Below are 27379 nucleotides of genomic sequence, written 5' to 3' on the forward strand. Positions count from 1 at the left end.
ACCAAAAGGAATAGCTGCCCCGGGAAGCAGCTCAATGGGACAGTCATAATGCCTGTGTGGAGGAAGCTGATCAGCATTCTTCTTGTCACAGATGTCAGAGAACTCTTTATAAGCTGGAGGTAAAGAAAATACCTGTACATGTGGTTCCATAGCCATGGACTCAGGGACAGCTTCTGTTAACGCTGAGTTGCTCATTGTTGGGAAGATAATCTCCTTGGTCTCCCAGTTGATAAATGGGTTCTGAGAACGCAACCAAGGAATGCCTAAAATCTCAGGAAAATGAGGAGAAGAAATTAGCAAGAAAGAAAGTTGCTCCTGATGCTTAGGCTCCAACAAAATTTCAAGGGGTACGGTCTCCTGATCCACAGGCCCAGAGTTTAAAGGTGACCCATCCACTGTTTCCATGGTAATTGGAGAGGCTCTTTGCTGAATTTTAATACCATGGCAAATGCGATATCCATGAAATTGCCACCTGCACCAGAGTCAATCATAGCTGAACTGGAAATCCACTGTCCTGAACACAGGATCTTAATTAGGAGAGAACAGTGAGAGTTCTTTTCCTTCAGCTCCTTGGGGGGTGAAGTCATAGAAAGTGAATGGAATATAGCATTTAAAGGCAGGCTACATTCAGAGATGTCAGATTCATCATCACAGTTGTCATACTCCCCTATTGCTGCTAGCACCTTGTTAGGCCATCTAGGACACTTAGGACAATTGATCAAGAAGTGGTCAGACTGGCCGCAGTAGAAACATAGACTTTTACGCAGGCGATGCTCCCGGCGCTCATTGATCTTGCGCCTCTGAATGGAATCAATTTGCATGGGCACCTCCTCCACCTCCTGAGAGGTTTTACCTGCAGGCTCTTTGGAAGGAAGGGAAAAGTTAGAAACACGGTTATATGCAGCAAATTTCTCCTGCCTATGCTCAGTAAGGCGAATGTCTATGCGCACACAATGCTGTATAAATGTCTCTAGCTCTTGTGGTGACTCAGAGTGAGCTAGTTCATCTTTTACAATACTAGACAGACCCCTTTTAAAAATAGGCAATTGTGCATAACTGTCCCAATTGGTATCTACCGCCAATCTCCTGAATTCAGTGGCATACTCAATAACAGAACGTTTAGCCTGGCGTAAAGACAACAAAGCAGATTCAGCGGTTGCATGATTAGGGTCATCAAACATTAATGCCATAGCGGCCAAGAAATCATCCAAGTCATTTATCCGTGGGTCACGAGACTCAATCATCGGATTCGCCCAGGCGAGCGCTCGTGAGGTCAGTAGCATTATTACACACAATACTTTGGATCTATCAGTAGGAAAACGGTCAGCATGCACATCAAAATATAGCATACATTGATTCACAAAGCCACGAAATTTGTCGCGATCACCATTAAATCTGAATGGGGGCAACTTAGGTGGGCCAGCTGGTGGCGGTTGCCCAGAGGGTAAAATCACTTGTGCAGCTATTTGCGTGCCTTTCAGCCCGTCCATACTGGGACTCTATGCCAGCAAGTTTGTTTTCCTGGGCTGCCATGCGGTTGCTCAAGTCCTGCAAAGTTTGTCCAAACACTTGTTGATTGTGTTCAAAGCTTCCAAACTTCTTTTGCAGACCTTCCACATCTTTCTGCAGTGATCTAATTATGGAAAACATCTGCTCTAATTTGCTTTGCGCAGTCATTATTCCAGCAGTCTCCTTTCTTTTTTTTAGGCTAGAGTATCCTGTAATAATTATAGGGGATAACTCAGGAGACTCTTTGCGTGGAACAAGACAACTACAGGACACAGTTTTATAAGTGGTAAAGTCCATGTTATCACACGGTGATTCAAACAGGTGCAGAGAGAAACTCAAGTCCACAACACTTGGTGCAAATAATAAACGCAGCTTAGCAGTCTATAGGAAACTTCAGGGAAAATGCAATCAAGCAGAAAGTCTATGAAGCACAGTTATTCTTGAGGATACTTGACACGAATAAATCCTTGTCTTAGTCCAGGCACAGATAGATATGCTTATTAGGCAGTTCAAATCATATCTTAGCTCAACCAGGGAGGCCTGGTTAATAGTCTCAGGTTATTGCAAAGCAGCAACAGCTTACATGACCAGCAAATGCAGATGAAGTAAACACGAACAGCAGATGAAGGAGGATTTACTGGAAACTTTTGTATGCAGCAGGAACTCAGAGCAGAGTAGCAGGATCACCACACAGATTCACAGGAGCAGGTGTATAGCCAGGGAGTAATCAGAGGTCAGGAGCTGGAGGCAAGGCAGAATACTCTAGAACAGACTGAAGGCTGCAGAATAGGCAGCAGATGCGTTGTAAAACTGCATCCGCTGCCCAACTCTTGCAGTTATTTCACAGGTTCCGTCGGTACGTCGGCCCGACGCATTGCGACGGGCCCGTACCGACGCAAGTGTGAAAGTAGCCTAACACACCCCTAATCCCAACCCTAGCCCTAACTTTAGCCCAACCCTAATTTTAGCCCAACTTCCTTCAGCCCAACTCTAACCCTAACTTTAGCCCAACTCCCTTTAGCCAAGCTCTAACCCTAACTTTAGCGCAACTCACTTTAGCCCAACTCTAATCCTAACTTTAGCCCAACTCATTTTAGCCCAACTCTAACCCTAACTTTAGCCCAACTCATTTTAGCCCAACTCTAACCCTAATGGAAAAATGGAAATAAATACATTTATTTTATTTTATTATGTTTACCTAACTAAGGGGGTGATAATGGGCGGTTTGATTTACTAATTTTTTATTTTGATCACTGTGCTAGGGTCTATCAAAGTGATCAAAATTAACCAATACGAAAAATGTCCTATTGTTGCCGGGTGCCGGCTGGCAGATCACTGCCATGCTCCTGCCATTTTCTCCTGGAAGAAGACGCCGGTGGCCCGAGGGACTTCACGGGGGGTTGCAGGGACCATGGAGGTAATGGGGGGGATCGGGGCACCCCTTTTCTCTCTTCTCTATATGTGCAATCACATCAGATAATAATGGCGATCGCAACACCGGAGTCGGTAAAAACCGACCCGAATCATGTTCTCTGGGGTCTCAGCAACCCCCGCAGAAATTCGAACTCTGGAGGGCGCTATACACTTATTTCACAACTCAGTTAAAAAGCGGCACTGTGGTTTAAGTACCCTTAACTGCCACAGTTAAAAGGCATATCGGCGGTCGTTAAGTGGTTAAAAATACATTTAGTATGCAACTGAAGTCACTTTTGTTCCCCCTTGGCGATAAAACTGTATATACCTGAGCCATGTAGCTATGTCCCCTAATCTCCTATATACAAGTGTATGCAGATTAATTGGCATTTTTGGGGTGAAAAACTCGCTCTTTAAATATCATCGGTCTCAGCAATACATTGTCTTATGTACACAAGTGCTGATGAGAACAATGCTTTTGTGCACAGAATGATCATGTTAAAGGGAATCTGTCACCCCAAAAATCGTATATGAGCTAAGCCCACCGGCATCAGGGGCTTATCTACAGCATTCTGTAATGCTGTAGATAAGCCCCCAATGTGACCTGAAAGGTAAGAAAAACAGGTTATATTATACTCACCCAGGGGCGGTTCCACTGCGGTCCGTGTCCAGCGCCGCCCATCTTCATACGATGACGTCCTCTTCTTGTCTTCACGCCGCGGCTCCGGCACAGGCGTACTTTGTCTGTCCTGTTGAGGCCAGAGCAAAGTACTGGCGCAGGAGCCGGGAAAGGTCAGAGAGGCCCAACGCCTGCGCACTGCAGTACTTTGCTCTGCCCTCAACAGGACAGACAAAGTACGCCTGTGTAGGAGCCGCAGCAGGAAGACAAGAAGAGGACGTCATCGTATGAAGATGGGAGGTCCCGGACCGGACTGCGACGCCCATCGGACCCAGACCACAGCGGAACCGCCCCTGGGTGAGTATAATATAACTTGTTTTTCTTACCTTTCAGGTTACATCTGGGGCTTATCTACAGCATTACAGAATGCTGTAGATAAGCCTCTGATGCCGGTGGCCTTAGCTCATATACAATTTTTGGGGTGTTCTGTGCTCATGAAAGTGAGGCCACATCCTTTCTAAACAGGCTATTAAGCGACTGCCGATTGGCTCCATATAGCAGGTCTAGCAGTGATTTAAAGCCTAACTGGCCAACGTAAATGCACCTTATATCTATGTACCTGCTCTATGATGGTTTTACACATCTACAGCTCATCTCTGCTGATGTCCTTCTTCTCCGGTCATCTGCAGGACATCCCGAAACGGTGCCCTTAAAATTAATAATGTACTTATAATGCCGCCTGAATAAAAATAACCACCCATACTGTGCTCTAAATAAGCCCTACTCTGTGCCGCCAAAATAAATAATTGCCCATCACTGTGCTCCCTGCACGAAAAATGACCCCACTGTGTCTCAGTCTTGGTACATGGTCTCCACACTATTCTCTCCTGTAAAATATTCCTATCACACTGTCTACTTTAGTGAAATGACAGCCACACTACTCCCTTATAGACTAAAACCGCCGCCCAGTCCTCCCCATTATGAATTATACCCACCACGACACCATCCTCACTTATGAACTATGATCACTACACTGTCACTGCGCTATGCAGCCCCCTCTCCATACCGAGCCCCCATACCACTCTATTCTCTATGCCAAGCACTCCCATGTCACCCCTTCTTCACGCTGAGCCCCCCATGAACCCTTTCTCAACGCTGAGCCCTCCAATTTAACTTATTGCCACACCAAGCCCTCTCATGTCACCCCTTTGCCACGACGAGCCTCCCCATGTAATCCCTTCTCTACGCCGATCCCCCCATGTCTCTATTTCTCCACATTGAGCCCCACCATTTCAACGCTTCTCCACGCTGAGTCCCCACATGTTACCTCTTTTCCACGCTGAGCCCCCAGCTGCTTTTAATTTGCATAAAAAACGCAGCAAAAATGCAACATGTGAACATAGCCTTACATTGACTTATGGATCATTTAGGAGGACATGTAAGTAAGAGGAAAGGTTATAGAAGCTGGCAAAATGGTAAATTGATAGCAACGCTTATTATTGCCTGAGTTTTATTGATTGTCCAGCTATGTTGCTTGCACTAAGATATAAAATAGAATTTTTGCTTTCACAGTAAAATGGACACAACAGAAGAGAAACCCCATGAGCCTTTCTCCGGCAGTTAGATTGTATTTCAGTAATTGGAAAAACAACATTTGCTCGTTAAACACAGTGAAGATGCAAAGCATGGATACAGTGAAGTTCCTAAACTGCACCTCCAATGTATGTCATCTGAATGGAGAGGTACGTGACAATGTTACCTTCTTAGAGAAATAGAATCTGAATTTCTAGGAAATTAAAAAAAACAAAAAACAGTTACTACTGAATAAAGGGCTGATGAAGCCTCGCTTTAGACAATCTATAGTGGTACAGTGGATATTGCTTAATTCAGTGGTAAAAATTGTGAACAAACAAAATACTGTTTCAGACATAGAACCCAGGCTTACTTGTGTGGTTTGCACTACATATATTGTAGGTTCATTGATTGTGGTTCCTATACTCTTTAATGAAAATCTGTTCACAGCCATATCTGTGGACATCTCCAAGCAATTGTTTGCTCAGTACAAGCCACACTGGTGAAACGGTTTTGTTTTTTTGTGAGCCACCCTGTATTTGTTTTCTGAAGGTGTCTCCCTCTAGCATTGTCATTTTAGATTCCAGTGCCACATTTAGGGTACTGTCTCACAGTGGCACATTGATCGCTACGACGGTACGATCTGTGACGTTCCAGCGATATCCATACGATATCGCTGTGTCTGACACGCAGCAGCGATCAGGGACCCTGCTGAGAATCGTACGTCGTAGCAGATCGTTTGGAACTTTCTTTCGTCGCTGGATCTCCCGCTGTCATCGTTGGATCGGTGTGTGTGACACCGATCCAACGATGCGTTCGCTTGTAACCAGGGTAACCATCGGGTTACTAAGCGCAGGGCCGCGCTTAGTAACCCGATGTTTACCCTGGTTACCATCGTAAAAGTAAAAAAAAAAAAAACTTACATACTCACATACCGGTGTCCGTCAGGTCCCTTGCAGTCTGCTTCCCGCTCTGACTGACTGCCGGCCGGAATGTAAGAGCAGATCACAGCGGTGATGTCACCGCTGTGATCTGCTTTCACTTTACGGCGGCACTCAGTCAGAGCGGGAAGCAGACGGCAAGGGACCTGACGAACACCGGTATGTGAGTATGTACGTTTTTTTTTTTTTTTACTTTTACGATGGTAACCAGGGTAAACATCGGGTTACTAAGCGCGGCCCTGCGCTTAGTAACCCGATGTTTACCCTGGTTACCCGGGACCTCGGCATCGTTGGTCGCTGGAGAGCGGTCTGTGTGACAGCTCTCCAGCGACCACACAACGACTTTCCAACGATCACGGCCAGGTCGTATCGCTGGTCGTGATCGTTGGAAAGTTGCAGAGTGTGACAGTACCCTTAGGCCACGTTCACACGCTGCGGGTTCCTCTGCGGGTTAATCCCGCAGCGGAATTGAAAATCTGCAGGGCAAAACCGCTGCGGTTATCCCTGCAGATTTATCGCGGTTTGTTCCGCGGTTTCCGCTGCGGGATTACTGCTGTACTATTGATGCTGCATATGCAGCAATATGCAGCATCAATAGTAATGTAAAAAATAATAAAAATTGGCTATACTCACCCTCTGACGTCGCGATCTCCCCGGCACTGCAAGCGGCTGTGCCGACAAGGACCTTCGTGACGTCACGGTCATGTGACCGCGGCGTCATCACGGTCATGTGACCGCGACGTCACCACAGGTCCTGTTCGGCACAGCAACTGAGACCGGGGACGGCCGCGTGCAGCACAGAGAGGTGAGTATAGCATCATTTTTTATTTTAATTCTTTTTTTTTACACCCAAATATGGTTCCCAGGGCCTGGAGGAGAGTCTCCTCTCCTCCACCCCGGGTACCATCGGCACATTATCCGCTTAACTTCCCGCAACGTGGGCACAGCCCCATGCGGGAAGTTAGCAGATCAAAGCATTTCTATGGGTGCAGAATCGCTGCGATTCTGCACCAAGAAGTGACATGGTCCTTCTTTTTTTCTGCAGAAAATCCGCGCGGATTTTCCACAGAAAAAAAGGATCGTCGGCACAGCGGGTTTTGTTTTCCATTAGGTTACATTGTACTGTAACCTACATGGAAAAAGGATGCGGACCCGCAGCTGCAAAACAGCTGCGGGTCCGCAGCAAAACCCGCAGCGTGTGAACATAGCCTAAGAAAAAAAATAGCATTTTTTTATTACCGTTAGAGTGGAGTGGCAGTGTGCATGTGCAGCCAGCGCCCCATTCATTCCTGCTTTGGTTGCCTAGTGCAGTGCTTGGCTTTTTCCCGTAGCCCCATAGAGAATGAACGTGCACTGCTGCTCCATTCTAAGAAAGAAGTATCCCTTTGGAGATGAAAAGTTCCCGACCAGCTCTGTGAGGATTCACAAGTCTGCAGTCACTCTATGCGCCCCATGCTTGGACAACCTCATTAATGCTTATATACTGTAGGTAGATGATATCTTTCTTTGTTATAGCTCATAATTATTTTACTCAGTAAACCTCTTAATTTTGAACTTCATTTTTGTGAGGTTTGTGATATAATTGATCTCAGGAGCTTTTTAGAATTGATATGTTGAACTTTTTCTGTTTTGTCATGTTTTAAAGGGTTGTCCACTTTTATTTTTGAAGGATTCTGAATGTAAAAAAAAAAAAGTCCTCATGTTAGCGATCACTGCTGCTTCTGTCTCAATACTTCTTGGGTTCATTGTTTGTCTCCACTTTCTGTTTCTTCTCGACACGCAGGAAAGGACTGCTCAGCCAATCACTGGTCGCTGAGCTGATCTGCCTCAGCCAGGGGTTGGCGATGGGTCATTTCTTGAGTGTTTGGAGAGTCCAGAATATAAAGACCATTAGTGGACAACCTGAGTTATAGATTTTTGATGAGTTACAGAATTAATGTAATTGGCTTCTGACCATTTTTATGTTGTGGCTGTGCTTATCTTAGGCTTCTTTCACACTTCCTTCGGCAGGTGGCCGCCAGAATGCGTCGCTGTGACGTATCGATGGATGTCTTAAAAATAGCAGAAAACGGATGTAACGCATCCAGTTTTTTGACGGATGTGTTGAATTAAGCGCTGTCTGAATTTCAATGTAGAAAATTCTGGAGAGAGAGAGGGAGACGGAGAAAATTCCCCTGACTAGAAAATCCTTCCAGGCATTCTCAGAATAGAAATACGGGATACGTCTTTTGACGGTCAGCGACGGATCCTGCGTCCATAGGCTTCCATTATTATTATTTTTGTGACAAAGATTTCAGTAAAACTTACATTCATATAAGTGGTCATATTCAGTGATTGACAGTCTTCCTTGTATGACTGCATAGAGAGAAAGCTGTCAATCTCCAGTAGGACCACCCACTTGACTTATATATACAAGCGCCAGGGATTTCAATGGATAAAATATAAATTGTAGTGCATTTTCCAATAAACCGCTCATTCTGCCCAGTTTCTGCTTCTCTACACCCTGCTTCCCCACAGATCGGACTGCATGTACAACAAGACAGGTTCCTTTTAAGCACTTTCCAGGCAGCACTCCATTGTCCCTCCTTCTTGCACCCTTCTGTCCATCCCAGCTGGAAATACTGTAAAAAAGCAGCACTGCGTAATCCCGTCCAAACGCCATCAGCTGGAAAGTCAAGGACCTAAAATTGCGAGTGCATGCATTGTCAGACTTAGACCCACCAGCCCCAAACTCGTGTGTAGAGAAAGGGAGTATTGCAGCCCTCCAGCTGGTAGATTAATAAATCATTTTTATCTGTCGTCTGGAGTGTTGCGATACACCCTTTTTTATACATGAGCTTGAACATGCTGTGAGACTGTGATGGCGTCTTCCCATAAAACCAGAAGAGTGACTGTAGGGACAATAACCTTCATCGCAGACTTTTTATGTTCCAGGTACAGTTTACATTTGATGAAGTTGCGATTTACTTTTCCAAGGACGAGTGGGACTGTTTAAGTGATGAACAAAAAGACTTGTATAGGGAGGTGATGATGGAGAACTATCAGACTCTCCTATCTCTAGGTAAGGCAATACTTTTCAGATCATCCAGTCTGACGTATCTTGGTATATTCAGCCCTCCTCTGATTTCCATGTGTTCCTATGTTGTGTGGTTATGTTGATATGTTATTTTTTTGTAAATTAAATGACTTTCCTTCTTGTCGAGTGATGTAGGACCTTCCATGACTCATATTTATACAAAGAAAGTGGCGGGCACCACAGACACAAATAAATCAGGGATCAACCATATGCATATATATATATATATAAAGTAATTAAGAACTTTAAGCAAGAAAAAAGATATGCATACCAACGGGATCAACCATCAAAAAATACAACCTTATTTATAGAAAAAAGGCACAATAGAGCAAGACATACATTTAAAAACCAAGAGACGGCACATGGCTAATAAGACATATGCACCCCTGATGAAGACGCTCTCATAGCGTCGATACGCGTGGGGCTCCAGTGCCCCCCAGGACTAGCACAAGCATTTGCTATTGGGCTACCGCATCTTTATTTGGCTCGTGTGACGCTTCATTTCCGGACCCTTGGGTGATATATCCCGGTTATTAAACAGCATTTGGTGCAATGAGATTTCTTGCACAGGGTGAATGGGTCTAGGATTTGGGACTTTCCTGCATTTATTTATTTGTGAGTAATTGATCAGCGCACACAGGGTATAGCTGGTAGCAGAGTAATGTGTATTGGTGCATATATTTGTATATGTATATGGACTTTTTATGTATCTACCTCATTTTGCTTAGTGCTCTTAGGTATTTATTTCCAACTGTCTGGGGGGGTGCATATGTCTTATTAGCCATGTGCCGTCTCTTGGTTTTTAAATGCTTTTAAATGTATGTCTTGCTCTATTGTGCCTTTTTTCTATAAATAAAGTTGTATTTTTTGATGGTTGATCCCGTTGGTATGCATATTTTTTCTCTTGCTTAAAGTTCTTAATTACCTTCCATGACTCAATAGCTTTCAGTTCTTTCACCATATACTGTCCTATAAGTTGTGTTTGTTTAGATTTATTGCATATTTACAAGACTGATCTCATGACTGGTTGGTGAGGACTGGACCTGGTTCTTCCGCACACACCAAGTGTGGTCCCACACACCTGGTCCTTCCCCACACAGTAAGTGTGGTCACACACCTGGTCCTTCCCCACACACTAAGTGTGGTCCCACACACCTGGTCCTTCCCCACACAGTAAGTGTGGTCACACACCTGGTCCTTCCCCACATACTAAGTGTGGTCCCACACACCTGGTCCTTCCCCACACAGTAAGTGTGGTCACACACCTGGTCCTTCCCCACATACTAAGTGTGGTCCCACACACCTGGTCCTTCCCCACATACTAAGTGTGGTCCCACACACCTGGTCCTTCCCCACACAGTAAGTGTGGTCCCACACACCTGGTCCTTCCCCACACAGTAAGTGTGGTCACACACCTGGTCCTTCCCCAACACTAAGTGTGGTCCCACACACCTGGTCCTTCCCCACATACTAAGTGTGGTCCCACACACCTGGTCCTTCCCTACACACTCATAGTAATTACTTACCAGTCCAGTTTGCTGGATCATTATCTGGTTCATTACATAAGATAGTGGGTCGTTCAATAATAAAGATGTTCTCTTTAAAAGCCAAAACAAATTGTATCACAACTGGGTTGATTTCACTTGATTAACCCCTAATTTGCTCACAAAAATTAACAAATCATGGCATCTACTGGTGAGAAATTGGAAATTATTATTCCTTTAGGCTCTGTTTTTGAGATCAACTTGAAGACATCAATCATTACTATCACCTACAAGGAGAAGACTTGAATATGTATCTATCTCTAAAACATTTTTTTTTCCAGGAAAAGTTTTTTGTTTAGTGGTAGCAATGTCATTTTAGAATGGCTTCGAGACAGAATCTGATATATGAGGGACAGAGGCATAGCTAGGGTTTTGGTTCAGGGGGGGCGAAACTTCTGAGTGGGCCCCTAACCAGGTAACCTTGATTACAGCTCGGTGACGCGCCCTAATACTGGAGGAGAACCTCAGCAGATGACCACACTGTTCCTGAAGATAATCTCTATATAAAGACCAATATGGATATTACCGCCATATGGTCAGTGGTAGATACCAGCCCTACAGAACATATAAGAGATCACAGCAGAGTTACAGATAATGACTTACCGCTGACGTTCTCTCTGATGGAGTCGTTCCCTTTTCCCGTCTTTTCCATCTGGCCCAGACCGACATGACAACTTCTTACACCCAGGACTCGTCTGTAGAGAATACAGCAAAGACATATTTCACTTCTCATATTCCAGCCATTACCATCTATTCCCAACCTGCACAAACTCCTCATCCTGCTGATACCCCAGTACTGAGCCGCTTCTGGTGTATGTGTCCCTATTACTGCACCTGATACCCCAATACTGAGCTTCTGCCTTATGTGTCCCTATTACTGCACCTGGTACCCCAATACTGAGTCGCTGCTGCCATATGTGTCCCTATTACTGCCCCTGATACCCCAATACTGAGCCGCTGCTGCCGTATGTGTCCTTATTACTCCACCTGATACCCCAATACTGAGCCGCTGTTGCCGTATGTGTCCCTATTACTGCACCTGCTGTATGATTCTCTGTGCCTTCTAAATTCTAAAGCAACCCTCTATAATATAGTAATACTGGGTGCAAGTGCCCTATAAAACAGTGCCCATATTTTGCCCCCTAGAAAGTAATACTGCCCTGTGTGCCCCTTTGATAGCCACAGTAACCTGAGTTCCCCTATAACAATAAGTGCCCACTTTACATTTAATAATGTCCCGAGTCTCCCCCCTGTACAGCTCCCCTATACACAGTATAATGCCCCCTCACTGTATTGTACCACCCACACAGTATACTGGCCCCTTAGTAGCCTCCAAACTGTTTGATGGCTCCAACAATGTATAATGACCCCCACACTGTAATCGTCATACTGTATGATGGCCCCCTAGATAGCCTCCTTATACAGTAGCATAATGCACCAAATAGTCCACAATATAGTATAATGCAACCCCATAGTCAGACTCTATAGCATAAGGCAGACCCTGTAATAAGGCAGTACCCCCATAGGCAGACTATAGCATAAGGCAGCCCCATAGGCAGACACTGTAATAAGGCAGCACCCCTATAGGCAGACCCTGTAATAAGGCAGTACCTACATAGGCAGACTCTGTAGTATAAGGCAGCACCCCCATAGGCAGACCCTGTAATAAGGCAGCACCCCCATAGTCAGACCCTGTAATTAGGCAGCACCCCTATAGGCAGACCCTGTAATAAGGCAGCCCCCATAGTCAGACCCTGTAATAAGGCAGCACCCCCATAGTCAGACCCTGTAATAAGGCAGCACCCCCATAGTCAGACCCTGTAATAAGGCAGCACCCCTATAGGCAGACCCTGTAATAAGGCAGCACCTCTATAGGCAGACCCTGTAATAAGGCGGCAGATCCCCATAGGCAGACCCTGTAATAAGGCAGCCCCCCCATAGGCAGACCCTGTAATAAGGCAGCAGCACCCATAAAAAAAAAAAAAAAAATACTCACCTCTCTTCTTCCTGGTTCCTGCGCTGCTCTCGCTGATCTCCTGACAGCGGGCGCCGGGCAGTGACATCATCGCCCCCGCTGTCAGTGTCTGTGACGTCAGACGCCGACACTGATGGGGATGATGGGAGAGGGAACGTAGCGCTCCTTCTCCCATCAATGCGATCAGCTGTATCAGCTAAATGCCGGTACAGCTGATCTTCCGATGACGGCGGAGGCCCACTGCTAGCACCGGGCCCCCCGCCTGCTCAGGGGCCCCATAGCGGCCGGGCGGTAGAGCAAGGAGATCAATTCTCCCTGCTCTGCCGCAGAAGGTAACTGTATCGGCGCGCTGTGCGCGCCGATACATTTACAGTAGCGTGGCTCCGGGTGGGCCCCCTTAAAGCATCGGGCCCAGGGCGCCCGCACCCTCTGCCCCCCCGGTAGCTATGCTACTGATGAGGGACTGATTTATTTATTTTCTGGTTAAGTTAAAGGGATCAAAACTTTATGGGTTGAGGGATATTGGCATGCAACAAGGTAATCCTAACAACCCTCCACAGCCCCTTTTGCTGTGAAATTGCGAAATCGTGCACATTGTCACCAGATCTCGCTCCTTGTAGTAACCGAGCGCTGCCGCATAATTTACTAAGCAATGAACGACCGGTAACACCTTTAGAGCAGTTGCCGTTTGGTCACTGCATTTAAATTTATGTGGCAGCACTGGATTAGTGCAAAGAGTGAGATTTTTGCATGCTAAGATCCAACAACCCGGAAGCTTGGGCCTGACTTTTGCTAAAAATACTCTTTCGGGGGCATGAGGAGTGTTCTGCGTACTTTTGTCAATAACTTGTGTTTCGAAAAAAAATCACTAGTTGGGTGCTGCCTACACTTCTTTAAGGGCAGCCAAAGGCTGGTGATACATGCTTTTTAACAACTTTATTAAATTAAAAGCAGATGATAATCTTATCATATCCCATAGATCATTAGAAAGCCCACTCACCCATGCTTGCAGATATCCTCCCTTCTTCAGCAGGTGCACGGTCTTCTCTTTGAAGTGTGACAATTTTCACACTACAATCATTTTCAGTGCTTCAACCTTATTCTAAACATCAAATCCATACCCAATGTGTTTAGAACAATTAAATGTCCTTAATCATGGCTGTATAAGTAAGGACCTGGCGCCATAAGTAGGTACACGTAAAACGCATTGGTTATTGATTTGATGTTTTATTGATATTTATGATTAAGATGAAGCATGGAGAGTGATTGCGACCATGTTCTGGACTAAACGTTGCTGCTTCAAGTGAGTTAACCTTAAACCAGAGTGGGAGATAGCAATTTGCAAGGTAGTGGAGCCATCTTGTTAGTGATAAAGGTAAAGCTGTCGTTTTAGGCACCTCTAATATTGTGCTATCCAACCGGATGAATGTCTGTACTTTCCTACCCAGTAGAATTCAGTGGCCTGACCTTTCCCCTATTACTGCTAAAATATCTAAATGGCTAACTCATCCTTCTTTAACTTCTTTTCCAGGTTTAGTTGAAATACAGTGCATTTTCTAAAATTCTTCAAATTTCATATGATTTTATTTTAAAAGAACAAGTGACGACCACCTTATGTGACCGACATTATGATGAGTATTTTCAGATCAGTGTGGTGTATGTTATGCCAAAATTTCAATAAATACATATTTCATGACATCTTGTTTTTTTCTAGAGTGTGATTTATGTTACATGTGTTGTGTGTTGTGAGTAACTAGAAATTAGGATCTTATAGCAAAAAAGTACAGGGGTTATAGAGTCTACAATGAGACCCCCTCCCCCCACCCCCGGATGCCACAACTTCCAGGGTTGCATTTTTTTTTCAATGAGGAAAAATGAAACCACAGCAATGATGTTCTAGGTTCTTTGAGAAAACACTTGCCTACAGACCGCTTTGTGATTAGAGGGTACTTCTGCGATATCTAAGTGATAATGTTACCAACATGGTTGTTGCTATCTCCTAATTATGATGTAATGGGACACTGATAGTATAGGAGAACCGTGAAGTGGTTAGTGGTCAACGTAAAAGCTGGTAAAAATGGGAATGGATCTTTTGAAGATGAAGAAAAATTTTTCAAAGTTATATTGGGGTATATATTTTGCATTTATTCCCTGATGGTTGCTGATCTCCTTTTAGATTTCAAATGGGTGTCTCACACATAAAACCATGCAATATTCACTATAGCTTGCACCTGATCTTTTTATTCATATAGTATATACATATACTGTATCTTACAAAAGTGAGTACACCCCTCACATTTTGGTCAATATTTTTCTATATCTTTTCATGGGACAAAACTGAAGATACGACACTTTGATACAATGTACAGAAGTCAGTGTACAGCTTGTATAACAGTGTACATTTGATGCCCTCTAAATAACCAAACACACAGTCATCAATTTCTAAACTGCTGGCAACTAAACGAGGACACCCCTAAGTGAAAATGGCCAAATTGTGTTCATAAGCGATTTTCCCTCCACGGCGTCATGTGACTCATTTGTGGTACAAGGTCTCAAGTGTGAATGGGAAGCAGGTGTGTTATTTTTGGTGTTATCGCTTTCTCATACTCATCGCTGGAAGTTGGATACGGCACCTCATGGCAAAGAACTCTCTCAGAATCTGAAAAAAAAGAATTATTTCTCTACATAAAGATGTCTTAGGCTATAAGAAGATTGCCAGCACCCTAACACTGAGCTGCAGCACGGTGGCTAAGACCATGCAGCGGTTTAAAGGGAATCTGTCACCTCATTTTGCCACTATAAACGGCGACTACCGCTATTAGGGCTTATCTACAGCATTCTGTAATGCTGTAGATAAGCCCCCGATGTAACCTGAAAGATGAGAAATAAAGGTTAGATTATACTAACCCAGGGGCGGTCCGGGTCCGATGGGCGTCGCAGGTCCGGGTCCGGCGCCTCCCATCTTCATACGATGTTGTCATCCTCCTTGCTTCTGTCGCGGCTCCGGCGCAGGCGTAATTCTCTGCCCTGTTGAGGGCAGAGCAAAGTACTGCAGTGCGCAGGCGCCGGGAAAGGTCAGAGAGGCCCTGCGCACTGCAGTACTTTACGCTGCCCTCAGCAGGGCAAATCAGTACACCTGCGCTGGACCCGAGACAAAAGCAAGGAAGAGGACGTCATCTCATGAAGATGGGAGGTGCCGGACCCGGACCTGTGACGCCCATCGGACCCGGACCGCTCCTGGGTGAGTATAATCTAACTTGTTTTTCTTATCTTTCAGGTTACATTGGGGGCTTATCTACAGCATTACAGAATGCTGTAGATAACTGCGGCCGCCATTAGGGGCTTATCTACAGCATTCTGTAATGCTGTAGATAAGCCCCCAATGTAACCTGAAAGATAAGAAAAACAAGTTAGATTATACTCACCCAGGAGTGGTCCGGGTCCGATGGGCGTCACAGGTCCGGGTCCGGCACCTCCCATCTTCATGAGATGACGTCCTCTTCCTTGCTTTTGTCTCGGGTCCAGCGCAGGTGTACTGATTTGCCCTGCTGAGGGCAGCGTAAAGTACTGCAGTGCGCAGGGCCTCTCTGACCTTTCCCGGCGCCTGCGCACTGCAGTACTTTGCTCTGCCCTCAACAGGGCAGAGAATTACGCCTGCGCCGGAGCCGCGACAGAAGCAAGGAGGATGACAACATCGTATGAAGATGGGAGGCGCCGGACCCGGACCTGCGACGCCCATCGGACCCGGACCGCTCCTGGGTGAGTATAATCTAACTTGTTTTTCTTATCTTTCAGGTTACATTGGGGGCTTATCTACAGCATTACAGAATGCTGTAGATAACTGCGGCCGCCATTAGGGGCTTATCTACAGCATTCTGTAATGCTGTAGATAAGCCCCCAATGTAACCTGAAAGATAAGAAAAACAAGTTAGATTATACTCACCCAGGAGCGGTCCGGGTCCGATGGGCGTCGCAGGTCCGGGTCCGGCGCCTCCCATCTTCATACGATGTTGTCATCCTCCTTGCTTCTGTCGCGGCTCCGGCGCAGGCGTAATTCTCTGCCCTGTTGAGGGCAGAGCAAAGTACTGCAGTGCGCAGGCGCCGGGAAAGGTCAGAGAGGCCCTGCGCACTGCAGTACTTTACGCTGCCCTCAGCAGGGCAAATCAGTACACCTGCGCTGGACCCGAGACAAAAGCAAGGAAGAGGACGTCATCTCATGAAGATGGGAGGTGCCGGACCCGGACCTGTGACGCCCATCGGACCCGGACCGCTCCTGGGTGAGTATAATCTAACTTGTTTTTCTTATCTTTCAGGTTACATTGGGGGCTTATCTACAGCATTACAGAATGCTGTAGATAACTGCGGCCGCCATTAGGGGCTTATCTACAGCATTCTGTAATGCTGTAGATAAGCCCCCAATGTAACCTGAAAGATAAGAAAAACAAGTTAGATTATACTCACCCAGGAGCGGTCCGGGTCCGATGGGCGTCACAGGTCCGGGTCCGGCACCTCCCATCTTCATGAGATGACGTCCTCTTCCTTGCTTTTGTCTCGGGTCCAGCGCAGGTGTACTGATTTGCCCTGCTGAGGGCAGCGTAAAGTACTGCAGTGCGCAGGGCCTCTCTGACCTTTCCCGGCGCCTGCGCACTGCAGTACTTTGCTCTGCCCTCAACAGGGCAGAGAATTACGCCTGCGCCGGAGCCGCGACAGAAGCAAGGAGGATGACAACATCGTATGAAGATGGGAGGCGCCGGACCCGGACCTGCGACGCCCATCGGACCCGGACCGCTCCTGGGTGAGTATAATCTAACTTGTTTTTCTTATCTTTCAGGTTACATTGGGGGCTTATCTACAGCATTACAGAATGCTGTAGATAAGCCCCTAATGGCGGCCGCAGTTTATAGCGGCAAAATGAGGTGACATATTCCCTTTAACAAGACAGGATCCACTCAGAATTGGCCTCACCATGGTCGACCAAAGAAGTTGAGTGCACGTGTTCAGCGTCATATCCAGAGGTTGTCTTTTCATAATAAACATATGAGTGCTGCCAGCATTGCTGCAGAGGTTAGACCATATGCCACCCACTACATCAAATTGGTCTGCATGGCTGTGGTCTGAAAAGGAAGCCTCTTCTAAGATGATGCACAAGAAAGTCTGCAAACAGTTTGATGAAAACAAGCAGACTAAGGACATGGGGTACTGGAACCATGTCCTGTGGTTTTATGAGACCAAGATACATTTATTTGGTTCAGAAAGTGTCAAATGTATGTGGTGGCAACCAGGTGAGGAGTAAAAAGACAATTGTGTCTTGCCTACAGTCAAGCATGTTGGTGGGAGTGTCATGGTTTGGGGCTGCATGAGTGCTGTTGGCTCTGGGGAGCGTTCATTGAAAGAACCATGAATGCCAAAATGTACTGTGACATACTGAAGCAGAGCATGATCCCCTCTCTTGAAAACTGCTGCAGGGCAGTATTCCAACTTTATAATGACCCCAAACACACCTCCAAGATGACCACTGCCTTGCTAAAGAGACTGAGGGTAAAGGTGCTGGACTGGCCAAGCATGTCTCAAGACCTAAACCCTATTAAGCATCTGTAGGGCATCTTCAGATTTGTGAAGCTGTAGTGAACTCCATGCCCAATATAGTTAGGGCAGTCCTTGAAATTAATGGTGGCCATACAGAATATTGACACTTTGGGCACAATTTGGCCATTTTCACTTAGGGGAGTACTCACTTTTATTCCCAGCAGTTTAGACATTACTGGCAGTGTGTTGACTTATTTAGAGGGCACACAAAATTTACACTTTATACAAGCTGTACACTGACTACTTTACATTGTATCAAAGTGTCAGATCTTCATTGTTGTCCCTTGAAAAGATATAATAAAATATTTACCCAAATGTGAGGGGTGTACTCACTTTTGTAAGATACTGAAAATACAGTACTGTGCAAAGTTTAAGCTTCACAGTAAAAATGCTTTAAAAATTAGAAGTGTGAATAGTTTATTTTTATGAATTAGCAAAATGCAAAGTGAAAGAACAAAAGAGAAATCTACTGTATATCAAATCAATAGTTTGTGTGACTGCCATTTGCCTTCTTAGGCCTTAGTCACACTACCGTAGAAGCGATTTTTTAATCGCATATCACTTGGACCAGTATTCATCTATGGGGCAGCTCACATGACCGTATTTTCTCTCCGCCGTTTTCGGTGTGCGAGTGAAATGGCAGCATGCTGCGATTGTCACTGACACTCGGCCGAGTCTCGGCTCACTTCCACCCATGTAAGTCTATGAGTGCGAGTGAGACAACGGCAATGGAGGAGATGGAGAAATTCATTTCTCAGCCTCCGCAGCTGTGCGAGAGGCTCAAAGCACAGACACATGACACTCGGCTCCTGCTCGCTGCAGAGCAGGAGCCGAGGGTCATTAGCATATCGCACCCAATGCTCTCGCATCGGATGCCATACGCTCGTCTGACACTGGCCTTAAGAGCATAATCCTTACACTTGCACACAGCTTTTGAAGGAACTCGGCAGGGAGATTCCAAACACCTGGGAAAGCTAACCACAGATCCGTGGATGTCGCTTGTTCAAATCCTTATGTCTCTTCGATGTTGAGATCACGGCTCTGTGAGGCCATATCATCACTTCAGAACTCCTTATTCTTTTTTAGAATGAAGATACTTCTTAATGACATTGGCTCTTCAGTATGTTTGGGGCCATTGTACCAACTGCTTAATAAATTTGGATCACATCAGATGCCTTCCTGATGGTATTGTATGATCAATAAGTGCTGCCTGTGTTTCTGAGCATTGAAGACACCATTAATCTTGACTAAATGGAAGTGATGTTATGGCCCCCAAAGAGCCCTTATCTTAACATTATCTGTCTGGGATTACACAAAGGAGACAAAAGAATTTGCATAAGCGACATCCACAGAAGATATGTGGTTAGTTCTTCAAGATGTTTGGAACGACTGCCTTGCTGAGTTTCCCCAAAAACGTTCTGCAAGTGTACTGAGAAGAACTGATGCTTTGATTCGGTTCTGAAGGAAAAGAGTGGTCGCATCTATCATTGATCTGATTATAGATTACTCTTTTGTTTAGTCACATTACATTTTGTGAATTGATAAAATAAACTATTAACACTTCTATGTTTTAAAGCATTCTTACTTTGCAGTATTTTTTCCACACTTGTAAAAACTTTTTCACAGTGCTATGTATGCGTATACTACAGTTGGGTCCAGAAATATTTGGGCAGTGACCAGATCTTGGTGATTTGGGCTCTGCATGCCACTATTTTGTATTTAATATGAAACAACTGAGATGCAATTGAAGTGTATTCTTTCAGGTTTAGTTATAGGAGTTGAACAAAAATATCCTGTGAAACATTTAGGAATTGCAACCATTTTTCTACAAATCCTAAATATTTCAGGGGCTCAAAGTAATTAGACAAATTAACTTTACCATAAATAAAATGTTAATTTTTAATACTTTATAGAGAATCTTTTGACTGCCTGAAGTGTGGAAATCATGGACGTCACTAAACGCTGGGTTTCCCTCCTCTGTTATGCTTTGCCATGCCTTTACTGCAGCTGACTTTAGTTGTTGCTTGTTTGTGGGTCAATCTGACTTAAAGGGGTCTTCCCACGAAGAAAGCTAATTTTAATCAATGCATCTTTGAATAATAATAAATTCCACAATTGCATGTGTTTTAATAAAATGTTCCTGTGCTGAGATAATCTTATAAATGTGCCCCTGTACCGTGTAATGGCCGTGTCTGACCGTGCAGGAACATGGTCTGATCATACCACAGCTCCTGACCAGTGGGGAAAGCAGAAGAGAGGATACAGACAGGACAACAGGTGATCACAAATGATTCTTTAAGATAAAATATTGCTTAAAAACAGGCAGTGAAATGTTTTGCCTCACAATAAGAATCATTTGCATACTATGCTGTGTGATCAGACCATGTCCCTGCACAGTCCGACACAGCCATTACACAGTACACAGCAGGATCATTTTTCTAAGATTATCTCAGTATGGGAACATTTTTTTTAACACATCCAATTGTGAAAAAAAAAATTCTTCCAAGATATATTAATTAAAATATGCTATGTTCATGAGAAAAACCCTTCAAGTTTTGTGTTAAGCATGTGAAATTCATCCTCGATGGGATTGAGATCTGGAGATTAATGCGACAATTGCAGAATATTACGCTTCTTTGCCTTAAAAAACTCCTGTGCTCCTTTTGCAGTATGTATCGGGTCCTTGCCTATCTGTACTATAAAGCCCCGTCTAATTAACATTGCTTCATTTGGTTGAATCTGAGCAGAAACTATAGCCCTGTACACTACAGAATTCATCCGGCTGCTTCTGTCTTCAGTAATATCATCAATTTTCACAAGTGACCCAGTGCCATTGGAAGCCATACATGCCATCACACTGCCTCCACCATGTTTTACAGAGGATATGGTGTGCTTTAGATCATGAACCACTCCAAGCCGTTTCCATATTTTCTTCCTCGCATCATTCTGGTACAGGTTGATCTTGGTTTCATCTTTCCAAACAAAGTTAGTTCAAGAACCGGGCTGGCTTCTTTAGGTGTTTTTGGCCTAATCTGGCATTTTTATTTTTAAAGGGAACCTGTCACCCCCAAAATCAATGGTGAGGTAAGCCCGTCATCAGGGGCTTATCTACAGCATTCTGGAATGCTGTAGATAAGCCCCCGATGTTACTTGAAAGAGGAGAAAAAGACGTTAGATTATACTCACCCAGGGGCGGTCCCGCTGCGGTCTGGGTCCGATGGGTGTCTCAGGTCCGGTCCGGGGCCTCCCATCTTCATATGATGACGTCCTCTTCTGGTCTTCACGCCGCGGCTGCAGCGCAGGCGTACTTTGTCTGCCCTGTTGAGGGCAGAGCAAAGTACTGCAGTGCGCAGGCGCCGGGCCTCTCTGACCTGTCCCGGCGCCTGCGCACTGCAGTACTTTGCTGGAGGAATTGTTTCCTTGAGGATTCTTTGCCTGAATGTTGGAGATTCGGACATGGAATACAAATTTGGATTGATCAAGGCTTGCCAGGAGGTTGGGGGGAAATGGGCTGGTGCCCCCAGCAACAAGTGAGTATGTCATGAGAATTGTTGGTTCATAGATAGAATGGGCTGACACTCTTACTTTTTTCTTTTAGTATGATCATGTAACAGTGTCATTTTAGCTCCACTATTCTTCAATTCTTAATTGTCATCATCACCAACTTTTGCCCCCATAGTTAGCCAACCTCTAATCTAAGGCCCCAAAATGCCGCCAAGGGCACATGGCTCCTCTTAATGTATTGGTCCCGCTGATCTTGCCCATCTTGGTTATATTACTTCTTGTTTGCTTTAATGGATAGTGCTCTGGTATGTGTGACCATCTAGACTCCAAATAAGGGTTATTGGATCCCTTTCCTTTGGTGAAAGTCCCAGCAGATGTACCCTCGATGATCACAATTGTATAATGCATCTTGCTGAAAATATCTTTAGGCTGGACCTAATCAGAAACGTTTTGTAATTTGTGTGCGACTTTATACATCCCTAAATAACAGCAACTTTCACCCAATAGCAAATCATTTAACTAGAATTAAGAAAAAAAGGGCATAAATACCGTAAACATGTTTTAAACAAAATGTTTTTACTAAATTAAAGTTTTTAGAGTAAAAAAACATATTTAGTATTGTTATACTCATAACAACCTATATGATAATTATTCATTGTATAAAGGTGAACTGCCTCCTACACTATGTGCACAATTATTAAGCAGTTGTATTTTTGACGATTATTTTTATTATTGAACAACTACATTGCTGTCTGGCCATCAAAAATTGTTAATAAACCTGAACATTTAAGAAAATAAAAGTGAGTTTTTTTTCTTTTTTAAGGAGACTATCTATGATTGCAGAATTATTGGGCAACTAATATCTGTTCAGAATTATGTAACTAAATGAAAAACATTTTCCATCTCAATTGTTTATTTTTTTCTGTTAAAGTGAGAATAGTAACCTCACAACTCAATGTACAAAAGTACATTTTTGACATTTAGGCTATGTGCCCACGTTCCGGATTTTTAACGCTTACATTAAGCATCCCATTATTTTAATGCATTCTACAATTTTTGTGCCCATGCTGCTTTTTTTCTCCCCCAAAAAAAAACGAATCCCGAAAAAAAGCGCAGCATGTTCATTAATTTTGCGGAAAATCTGTGGATTTGCCACTATATATTGTATTGGGACGCTCCAGAAAAAAAGTGCGAAAAAAACGCAAAAAACGCGATGAAAACACAAGCGGATTTCCTGCGAAGGGATTCCGGATTTCTTCAGGAAAATTCTGCACACTTTCAGCTACGTGGGCACATAGCCGTAATAAAAATATCAGTGACCAATGTAGCTGCCATCTTCTTTTCAATAACAGTCATAAGCCATCCATCCATCCATGGAGTCTGGCAGATTCTTCATCCGTTGGTGATCAACTTTTTGGACAGCCTGACACTGTTAAGAGGACTGTACTGTTTTCCTTTACCGTAAATCTCCTGTTTAATAAGAGCCCACATGTTCTCAATAAGTCAGGTGAGGAAGTGGTTGTTTCATTATTCTATCATCTATAAGGCCTTTACTGGCATCAAAGCAGTGGAGACTTCGATGCCTGCGATGGAGCATTGTCCTGCATAAAAATCATGATTTCTGTACCATTGCATGAAAAAAGTTTCTTCTAAAAACTGGCAGTAGGTTTGGGAGTTGATTTTAAGTCCATCTTCACATCGAAAAGGTCTAACTAGCTCATGTTTAATAATACCAGCCCAAAGCATCCCACTCCACGATGCTTGTATCTGAGTCTAAGTTGAGGTCTGTGCCCAATACTGATCCAACCGCTGGCCCATCCATTTGGTCCGTCAAGAGTCACTCTCAACTCATCTGTCCTTAAAACCTTTGAAAAATCTGTTTTCAGATATTTTTTGGTCCAGTCTGGACATTTCACATTCTGTGTCTTGAACAGTTGTGGTTGGGTTTCAGCCTCCCTTACCTTGGCCATGTCTCTGAGCAATGAACACTTTGTACTTCTGGGCACTCTAGGGAGGTTGAAGTTCTAGAATATGACAGGACAGGAGGATAATGGCTTCCTGGTCGCTTCATGTTTGATTCTTCTCAGATCTGTGGCAGTTAGGCTATGTGTGCACATTGCGTATTTGCTTGCAGAAACTTCTGCAAGGTTTCTGCATCTCTTGGCAGAAAAACGCAGCTGAAAACATGCACTTTTTTATGCATTTTTGTAAATCCATAGAGCTAAATAAAGATATATTAAAAAAAAAGAATTGTGATGTCATTTCTTTGTTCAACCTCTTCAGCAAGATACCCTCATTAATATTAAATAAAGACACACACACCAGCCTATGTTGGAACAGTAACATAATTAACCTATATATGCTGTAGCGAAAAAAGCAACTGTCAAAAATCTGCGTGAAATGCAATATCTATTTATTTTTCAAAAACTTTTTTTTAAAAATTGCGTGGGCTCCTGCATAATTTTCAGAACCAGCAGAGGGAAAGCCGATGGCTGAGGGCTGATGTTAATATTCTGGGAAGGAGCCAATAGCCAAAGGTTCCTAGGCGATTAATATCAGCTCACAGCTGTTTGCTTAGCCTTTACTGGCTAGTTTACAGGGGAACCCCCCCAAAAATTTGAGATGGGGTCCCCCTATAAAATCAAACCAGCAAAGGCTAGGCAGACAGCTGCAGGCTGATATTAATAGCTTGGGAAGGGGCCATGGATATTGGCATCCCCCAGGCTAAAAACATCAGCTCTCAGCCGCTCCAGAAATGGTGCTTCTTATAGATATGCCAATTCTGGCACTTAGCCTCACTCTTCCCACTAGCCCTGTAGCGGTGGCAAGTGGGGTTCATATATGTGGGGTTGATGTCACCTTTGTATTGTCAGGTGACATCAAGCTCACAGGTTAGTAGTGGAGAGGCGTCTATAAGACACCTATCCTTTACTAATCCCATAGTGTTATTGTATATAAACAGACACCCAGAATAAAGTCCTTTATTTGAAATAATCACACAGAGTCCTATATAGAATCTAAATTTACCATACTTACTGAACGCTTAATCACTGAAGTCCTCATCTGTAAACAATCAAAAAATAATAAACCAACATACTGTATAATACTATCCTGTCCGACGTAGTCCATTTAATACCGAGTGTCCCACGGCGATCTCACGTGTAGAACAGTCATATCAGGAGATGTGACGGTTATACCAAGCCCCCGGCGATACACTGACAGGAGATAATCGCTCCCGCAGTGTATCGACAGCGATCGGGTGAGATCGACGTGGGATACTCAGTATTAAATGGACTATGGCTTAAATGTGAGTATATGTTGGTTTATTATTTTTGATTTTTGCTGGAGACACAGGCATCATGGATTATGTATTTTGTATGTGAATATGTAAATGTTTTGATTTTTTTAACAACTGAACACAGGCGCCAGATGATGAGACTATTCTCCCACCATCAGCTCATGCTGTCTGTGTTATATGTGACAAAAGACGTAGTAGTCCCATCAGACGACGCCTGGGTACACACGTTGCATCGGTATACACACACAGACAGATACACAGAGAAACACGTACATATTCTCCGCCCACACACAGAGACACACACATATTCTCCGCCCATACACAGAGACACATTCACACATTCTCCGCCCACACACAGACACATGTACATATTCTCCACCCACACACAGAGATACACACGCACATATTCTCCACCCACACACAGACACGCACATATTCTCCACCCTCGCACAGACACATGCACATATTCTCCGCCCACACACAGACACACACACATATTCTCCACTCACACAGAGACACATGCACATATTCTCCGCCTACACACAGACACACGCACATATTCTCCGCCCACACACAGACACATGCACATAATCTCTGCCCACACACAGACACACACATATTCTCCGCCCACACACAGAGACACATGCACATATTCTCCACCCACACACAGAGACACATGCACATATTCTCCACCCACACACAGGCACATATTCTCCGCCCACACACAGACACGCACATATTCTCAGCCCACACAGAGACACATGCACATATTCTCCACCCACACACAAACATGCACATATTCTCCACCCACACGCAGAGACACATGCACATATTCTCCGCCCACACACAGACACACGCACATATTCTCCACTCTCACACAGACACACGCACATATTCTCCACTCACACACAGACACATGCACATAATCTCTGCCCACACACAGACACGCACATATTCTCCGCCGACACACAGAGACACACGCACATATTCTCCGCCGACACACAGAGACACATGCACATATTCTCCACCCACACACAGGCATGCACATATTCTCCGCCCACACACAGACACGCACATATTCTCCGCCCACACACAGACATGCACATATTCTCCGCCCACACACAGAGACACATGCACATATTCTCCACCCACACACAGACACACGCACATATATTCTCCGCCCACACACAGACACGCACATATTCTCTGCCCACACACAGACACGCACATATTCTCCGCCCACACACAGAGACACATGCACATATTCTCCACCCACACACAGACACACGCACATATATTCTCCGCCCACACACAAACACGCACATATTCTCCGCCCACACACAGAGACACATGCACATATTCTCCACCCACACACAGACACATGCACATATTCTCTGCCCACACACAGACACTCATGCACATATTCTCCGCTCACACAGAGACACACACACATATTCTCTGCCTACACACAGACACGCACATATTATCTGCCCACACACAGAGACATTTACATATTCTCCACCCACACACAGACACATGCACATAATCTCTCCCCACACAGACACGCACATATTCTCCGCCGACACACAGAGACACATGCACATATTCTCCACCCACACACAGACACGCACATATTCTCCGCTCACACACAGAGACACATGCACATATTCTCCACCCACACACAGACACGCACATATTCTCCGCCCACACACAGACACGCACATATTCTCCGCCCACACACAGACACATGCACATATTCTCCACCCACACACAGACACACGCACATATTCTCTGCCCACACACAGACACTCATGCACATATTCTCCGCTCACACAGAGACACACACACATATTCTCTGCCTACACACAGACACGCACATATTCTCTGCCCACACACAGAGACATTTACATATTCTCCACCCACACACAGACACGCGCACATATTCTCCGCCCACACACAGAGACACACTCACATATTCTCCGCCTACACAGACATGCACATATTCTCTGCCCACACACAGAGACACATTCACATATTCTCCGCCCACACACAGACACGTGCACATATTCTCTGCCCACACACAGAGACACATTCACATATTCTCCGCCCACACACAGACACGCGCACATATTCTCCGCCCACACACAGAGACACACTCACATATTCTCCGCCTACACACAGACATGCACATATTCTCTGCCCACACACAGAGACACACGCACATATTCTCCGCCCACACACAGAGACACACTCACATATTCTCCACTAACACACACAGACACACGCACATATTCTCCGCCCACACACATCAATCCACTTTCCAGGAAACTGTTCATGTAAGA

The 27379-nt window shown here is 44.7% G+C and overlaps 1 protein-coding gene across 2 annotated transcripts in view; it reads left to right on the forward strand.

The window, feature by feature from the left end:
* The window catches only part of LOC143767194 (uncharacterized), a 76977-nt gene that overhangs the window by 21719 nt on the left and 27879 nt on the right, over window positions 1-27379 (forward strand). For both annotated transcript variants that reach the window (XM_077255314.1, XM_077255313.1), the window contains exons 2-3: window positions 5114-5283; window positions 8989-9115. In XM_077255314.1, the coding sequence (XP_077111429.1) occupies window positions 5143-5283; window positions 8989-9115 (268 nt within the window). In that variant the 5' untranslated portion in view covers window positions 5114-5142. The remainder of the gene's footprint in view (window positions 1-5113; window positions 5284-8988; window positions 9116-27379) is intronic.

Source organism: Ranitomeya variabilis, chromosome 4 (assembly GCF_051348905.1).
Source record: "Ranitomeya variabilis isolate aRanVar5 chromosome 4, aRanVar5.hap1, whole genome shotgun sequence".
Taxonomy (NCBI): Eukaryota; Metazoa; Chordata; class Amphibia; order Anura; family Dendrobatidae; genus Ranitomeya; species Ranitomeya variabilis.